The sequence below is a fragment of the Babylonia areolata genome, chromosome 7, assembly GCF_041734735.1.
Source record: "Babylonia areolata isolate BAREFJ2019XMU chromosome 7, ASM4173473v1, whole genome shotgun sequence".
In the NCBI taxonomy this organism is placed as follows: domain Eukaryota; kingdom Metazoa; phylum Mollusca; class Gastropoda; order Neogastropoda; family Buccinidae; genus Babylonia; species Babylonia areolata.
In genome coordinates, this window is record NC_134882.1 from 43322425 (window position 1) to 43329924 (window position 7500).

The 7500-nt window shown below is 49.0% G+C and overlaps 1 protein-coding gene across 1 annotated transcript in view; it reads right to left on the bottom strand.

Annotated features, from left to right (window-relative positions):
• The window catches only part of LOC143284052 (uncharacterized), a 41845-nt gene that overhangs the window by 8060 nt on the left and 26285 nt on the right, over positions 1-7500 (bottom strand). Inside the window, exon 14 of the mRNA XM_076590658.1 lies at positions 7069-7137. Coding sequence (XP_076446773.1) covers positions 7069-7137 — 69 coding nt within the window. The remainder of the gene's footprint in view (positions 1-7068; positions 7138-7500) is intronic.

Consider the following 7500-nt stretch of genomic DNA (forward strand, 5'->3'; position numbering starts at 1 on the left):
AGAGAGAGATGGAGTGTGTGTGTGTGTGTGTGTACCAGAGACAGAGGAGAGACAGACAGACACAGAGAGAGATGGAGTGTGTGTGTGTGTACCAGAGACAGAGGAGAGACAGACAGACACAGAGAGAGATGGAGTGTGTGTGTGTGTACCAGAGACAGAGGAGAGACAGACACAGAGAGAGATGGAGTGTGTGTGTGTGTGTACCAGAGACAGAGGAGAGACAGACACAGAGAGAGATGGAGTGTGTGTGTGTGTGTGTGTACCAGAGACAGAGGAGAGACAGACACAGAGAGAGATGGAGTGTGTGTGTGTGTGTACCAGAGACAGAGGAGAGACAGACACAGAGAGAGATGGAGTGTGTGTGTGTGTGCCAGAGACAGAGGAGAGACAGACAGACACAGAGAGAGATGGAGTGTGTGTGTGTGTGTGTGCCAGAGACAGAGGAGAGACAGACAGACACAGAGAGAGATGGAGTGTGTGTGTGTGTACCAGAGACAGAGGAGAGACAGACACAGAGAGAGATGGAGTGTGTGTGTGTGTGTACCAGAGACAGAGGAGAGACAGACAGACACAGAGAGAGATGGAGTGTGTGTGTGTGTGTACCAGAGACAGAGAAGGAGAGAGAGAGAGAGTGTGTGTGTGCCAGAGACAGAGGAGAGACAGACACAGAGAGAGATGGAGTGTGTGTGTGTGTGTACCAGAGACAGAGGAGAGACAGACACAGAGAGAGATGGAGTGTGTGTGTGTGTGTGTGTGCCAGAGACAGAGGAGAGACAGACACAGAGAGAGATGGAGTGTGTGTGTGTGTGTACCAGAGACAGAGGAGAGACAGACACAGAGAGAGATGGAGTGTGTGTGTGTGTGTACCAGAGACAGAGGAGAGACAGACAGACACAGAGAGAGATGGAGTGTGTGTGTGTGTGTACCAGAGACAGAGGAGAGACAGACAGACACAGAGAGAGATGGAGTGTGTGTGTGTGTGTGTGTGTACCAGAGACAGAGGAGAGACAGACAGACACAGAGAGAGATGGAGTGTGTGTGTGTGTGTGTGTACCAGAGACAGAGGAGAGACAGACAGACACAGAGAGAGATGGAGTGTGTGTGTGTGTACCAGAGACAGAGGAGAGACAGACACAGAGAGAGATGGAGTGTGTGTGTGTGTACCAGAGACAGAGGAGAGACAGACACAGAGAGAGATGGAGTGTGTGTGTGTGCCAGAGACAGAGGAGAGACAGACACAGAGAGAGATGGAGTGTGTGTGTGTGTGTACCAGAGACAGAGGAGAGACAGACAGACACAGAGAGAGATGGAGTGTGTGTGTGTGTGTACCAGAGACAGAGGAGAGACAGACAGACACAGAGAGAGATGGAGTGTGTGTGTGTGTGTACCAGAGACAGAGGAGAGACAGACACAGAGAGAGATGGAGTGTGTGTGTGTGTGTACCAGAGACAGAGGAGAGACAGCACAGAGAGAGATGGAGTGTGTGTGTGTGTGTACCAGAGACAGAGGAGAGACAGACACAGAGAGAGATGGAGTGTGTGTGTGTGTGCCAGAGACAGAGGAGAGACAGACAGACACAGAGAGAGATGGAGTGTGTGTGTGTGTGTGTGCCAGAGACAGAGGAGAGACAGACAGACACAGAGAGAGATGGAGTGTGTGTGTGTGTACCAGAGACAGAGGAGAGACAGACACAGAGAGAGATGGAGTGTGTGTGTGTGTGTGTACCAGAGACAGAGGAGAGACAGACAGACACAGAGAGAGATGGAGTGTGTGTGTGTGTGTACCAGAGACAGAGAAGGAGAGAGAGAGAGAGTGTGTGTGTGCCAGAGACAGAGGAGAGACAGACACAGAGAGAGATGGAGTGTGTGTGTGTGTGTACCAGAGACAGAGGAGAGACAGACACAGAGAGAGATGGAGTGTGTGTGTGTGTGTGTGTGCCAGAGACAGAGGAGAGACAGACACAGAGAGAGATGGAGTGTGTGTGTGTGTGTACCAGAGACAGAGGAGAGACAGACACAGAGAGAGATGGAGTGTGTGTGTGTGTGTACCAGAGACAGAGGAGAGACAGACAGACACAGAGAGAGATGGAGTGTGTGTGTGTGTGTACCAGAGACAGAGGAGAGACAGACAGACACAGAGAGAGATGGAGTGTGTGTGTGTGTGTGTGTGTACCAGAGACAGAGGAGAGACAGACAGACACAGAGAGAGATGGAGTGTGTGTGTGTGTGTGTGTACCAGAGACAGAGGAGAGACAGACAGACACAGAGAGAGATGGAGTGTGTGTGTGTGTACCAGAGACAGAGGAGAGACAGACACAGAGAGAGATGGAGTGTGTGTGTGTGTACCAGAGACAGAGGAGAGACAGACACAGAGAGAGATGGAGTGTGTGTGTGTGCCAGAGACAGAGGAGAGACAGACACAGAGAGAGATGGAGTGTGTGTGTGTGTGTACCAGAGACAGAGGAGAGACAGACAGACACAGAGAGAGATGGAGTGTGTGTGTGTGTGTACCAGAGACAGAGGAGAGACAGACAGACACAGAGAGAGATGGAGTGTGTGTGTGTGTGTACCAGAGACAGAGGAGAGACAGACACAGAGAGAGATGGAGTGTGTGTGTGTGTGTGTACCAGAGACAGAGGAGAGACAGACACAGAGAGAGATGGAGTGTGTGTGTGTGTGTACCAGAGACAGAGGAGAGACAGACACAGAGAGAGATGGAGTGTGTGTGTGTGTGTACCAGAGACAGAGGAGAGACAGACAGACACAGAGAGAGATGGAGTGTGTGTGTGTGTACCAGAGACAGAGGAGAGACAGACACAGAGAGAGATGGAGTGTGTGTGTGTGTGTACCAGAGACAGAGGAGAGACAGACAGACACAGAGAGAGATGGAGTGTGTGTGTGTGTGTGTGTGTGTGTGTGTGCCAGAGACAGAGGAGAGACAGACAGGACACAGAGAGAGAATGGAGTGTGTGTGTGTGTGTACCAGAGACAGAGGAAGGAGAGAGTGAGAGAGTGTGTTGTGTGCCAGAGACAGAGGAGAGACAGACACAGAGAGAGATGGAGTGTGTGTGTGTGTGTACCAGAGACAGAGGAGAGACAGACACAGAGAGAGATGGAGTGTGTGTGTGTGTGTGTGTGTGCCAGAGACAGAGGAGAGACAGACACAGAGAGAGATGGAGTGTGTGTGTGTGTGTACCAGGAGACAGAGGAGAGACAGACACAGAGAGAGATGGAGTGTGTGTGTGTGTGTACCAGAGACAGAGGAGAGACAGACAGACACAGAGAGAGATGGAGTGTGTGTGTGTGTGTACCAGAGACAGAGGAGAGACAGACGACACAGAGAGAGATGGAGTGTGTGTGTGTGTGTGTACCAGAGACAGAGGAGAGACAGACAGACACAGAGAGAGATGGAGTGTGTGTGTGTGTGTGTGTACCAGAGACAGAGGAGAGACAGACAGACACAGAGAGAGATGGAGTGTGTGTGTGTGTGTACCAGAGACAGAGGAGAGACAGACACAGAGAGAGATGGAGTGTGTGTGTGTGTGTACCAGAGACAGAGGAGAGACAGACACAGAGAGAGATGGAGTGTGTGTGTGTGACCAGAGACAGAGGAGAGACAGACACAGAGAGAGATGGAGTGTGTGTGTGTGTGTACCAGAGACAGAGGAGAGACAGACAGACACAGAGAGAGATGGAGTGTGTGTGTGTGTGTGTACCAGAGACAGAGGAGAGACAGACAGACACAGAGAGAGATGGAGTGTGTGTGTGTGTGTGTACCAGAGACAGAGGAGAGACAGACAGACACAGAGAGAGATGGAGTGTGTGTGTGTGTACCAGAGACAGAGGAGAGACAGACACAGAGAGAGATGGAGTGTGTGTGTGTGTGCCAGAGACAGAGGAGAGACAGACACAGAGAGAGAAGGAGTGTGTGTGTGTGCCAGAGACAGAGGAGAGACAGACACAGAGAGAGATGGAGTGTGTGTGTGTGTACCAGAGACAGAGGAGAGACAGACAGACACAGAGAGAGATGGAGTGTGTGTGTGTGTGCCAGAGACAGAGGAGAGACAGACACAGAGAGAGATGGAGTGTGTGTGTGTGTGTACAGAGACAGAGGAGAGACAGACACAGAGAGAGATGGAGTGTGTGTGTGTGTGTACCAGAGACAGAGGAGAGACAGACAGACACAGAGAGAGATGGAGTGTGTGTGTGTGTGTACCAGAGACAGAGGAGAGACAGACAGACACAGAGAGAGATGGAGTGTGTGTGTGTGTGTGTACCAGAGACAGAGGAGAGACAGACAGACACAGAGAGAGATGGAGTGTGTGTGTGTGTGTGTGTACCAGAGACAGAGGAGAGACAGACAGACACAGAGAGAGATGGAGTGTGTGTGTGTGTACCAGAGACAGAGGAGAGACAGACACAGAGAGAGATGGAGTGTGTGTGTGTGTACCAGAGACAGAGGAGAGACAGACACAGAGAGAGATGGAGTGTGTGTGTGTGCCAGAGACAGAGGAGAGACAGACACAGAGAGAGATGGAGTGTGTGTGTGTGTGTACCAGAGACAGAGGAGAGACAGACAGACACAGAGAGAGATGGAGTGTGTGTGTGTGTGTACCAGAGACAGAGGAGAGACAGACAGACACAGAGAGAGATGGAGTGTGTGTGTGTGTACCAGAGACAGAGGAGAGACAGACACAGAGAGAGATGGAGTGTGTGTGTGTGTACCAGAGACAGAGGAGAGACAGACACAGAGAGAGATGGAGTGTGTGTGTGTGTGTACCAGAGACAGAGGAGAGACAGACACAGAGAGAGATGGAGTGTGTGTGTGTGTGTACCAGAGACAGAGGAGAGACAGACACAGAGAGAGATGGAGTGTGTGTGTGTGTGTACCAGAGACAGAGGAGAGACAGACAGACACAGAGAGAGATGGAGTGTGTGTGTGTGTACCAGAGACAGAGGAGAGACAGACACAGAGAGAGATGGAGTGTGTGTGTGTGTGTACCAGAGACAGAGGAGAGACAGACAGACACAGAGAGAGATGGAGTGTGTGTGTGTGTGTGTGTGTGTGTGTGTGTGTGTGTGTGCCAGAGACAGAGGAGAGACAGACAGACACAGAGAGAGATGGAGTGTGTGTGTGTGTGTACCAGAGACAGAGAAGGAGAGAGAGAGAGTGTGTGTGTGTGCCAGAGACAGAGGAGAGACAGACACAGAGAGAGATGGAGTGTGTGTGTGTGTGTACCAGAGACAGAGGAGAGACAGACACAGAGAGAGATGGAGTGTGTGTGTGTGTGTGTGTGCCAGAGACAGAGGAGAGACAGACACAGAGAGAGATGGAGTGTGTGTGTGTGTGTACCAGAGACAGAGGAGAGACAGACACAGAGAGAGATGGAGTGTGTGTGTGTGTGTACCAGAGACAGAGGAGAGACAGACAGACACAGAGAGAGATGGAGTGTGTGTGTGTGTGTACCAGAGACAGAGGAGAGACAGACACAGAGAGAGATGGAGTGTGTGTGTGTGTGTACCAGAGACAGAGGAGAGACAGACAGACACAGAGAGAGATGGAGTGTGTGTGTGTGTGTGTACCAGAGACAGAGGAGAGACAGACACAGAGAGAGATGGAGTGTGTGTGTGTGTGTACCAGAGACAGAGGAGAGACAGACAGACACAGAGAGAGATGGAGTGTGTGTGTGTGTGTGTGTACCAGAGACAGAGGAGAGACAGACAGACACAGAGAGAGATGGAGTGTGTGTGTGTGTGTGTGTACCAGAGACAGAGGAGAGACAGACAGACACAGAGAGAGATGGAGTGTGTGTGTGTGTACCAGAGACAGAGGAGAGACAGACAGACACAGAGAGAGATGGAGTGTGTGTGTGTGTACCAGAGACAGAGGAGAGACAGACACAGAGAGAGATGGAGTGTGTGTGTGTGCCAGAGACAGAGGAGAGACAGACACAGAGAGAGATGGAGTGTGTGTGTGTGTGTACCAGAGACAGAGGAGAGACAGACAGACACAGAGAGAGATGGAGTGTGTGTGTGTGTGTGCCAGAGACAGAGGAGAGACAGACAGACACAGAGAGAGATGGAGTGTGTGTGTGTGTGTACCAGAGACAGAGGAGAGACAGACAGACACAGAGAGAGATGGAGTGTGTGTGTGTGTGTGTGCCAGAGACAGAGGAGAGACAGACAGACACAGAGAGAGATGGAGTGTGTGTGTGTGTGTGTGTGTGTGTGTGTGTGTGTGTGTGTGTGTGTGTGTGTGTGTGTGTGTGTACCAGAGACAGAGCAGAGACAGACACAGAGAGAGATGGAGTGTGTGTGTGTGTGTGTGTGTGTGTGTGTGTGTGTGTGTGTGTGTGTGTGCCAGAGACAGAGGAGAGACGAAACGAAACAAAATGGAACGATTTTTTTTTAACCAGGATTATGAAATAAGCAATTAACATGCTTCCCCCCTCCCCTCCACCCAGCCCTGGAGCATTAAAAATGGACCTGAATGTCAACATCAGTAGGTGGTAACACTATTAGCATGTACTAACTTCAATAAAAGGAACATTTTTACATCCCTTTTGAATGTTCACCTGTGAACAAGAATAACAAAAATTTACTTATATGTTCATATTCAACTTTTCATTTGTGTTGATTTTCTTTTCAAACCATCCCGTGCTTCACGGTTATTTCTGTTCTTTTAGATTTCCTTAATTCATTCTCTGAATAACTACACAGTTAAGTATAAAGAACAGAGACATACATAACGAACAATAGAAAGCAAACAATAATATATGTATGTAAAAACAAACAAACAAACAAAAATCAACAACAACAAACCCCCCACCACCAACAACAGTAAAACAGGCCTAGACAAACAGAAATTAGTCTCAGAATTTAATTATAATGCATATAATACTTTGCACACCAACAATTCTATTTACTGTTGTCTTTATTCACTGTAATGAGAATGGATGGAACAACTCTTAATATCGTTTTTGTAAAAAAAAAAAAAAAACCCAAAAAACATAACATATTGATAGAAGAGTAGAGAGAGCACGAAGCATGAATGCCAGCACTGACTTACTTGAAGATGTCTCGCTGAGACTCCCCGAAGTGATGCTGGGGGCCAGTTGGCTTCGTTTTGTCCGGCTCCCTGTGACAGAAAGCAACACAAACCGTGCTGGGTTGTTATGTAAGCTTATCTAGTCTTTATTCACTTTTTTTTTTCTCAAGGCCTGACTTAGCGCGTTGGGTTACGCTGCTGGTCAGGCATCTGCTTGGCAGATGTGGTGTAGCGTATATGGATTTGTCCGAACGCAGTGACGCCTCCTTGAGCTACTGAAACTGAAACTATCAACAACGGCTTTCATTTTCATTTATCTGAGGAGGTGCGTGTAAACAAAACTGTGTATTAGCCATTAAAAAAAAAAAAACACCCAACAAACACACATAAATATGCATCAAATATCTTCTTTTTTAAATCAAGTTAGGCCTGTAGCAAAATGTCTGAGTTCAT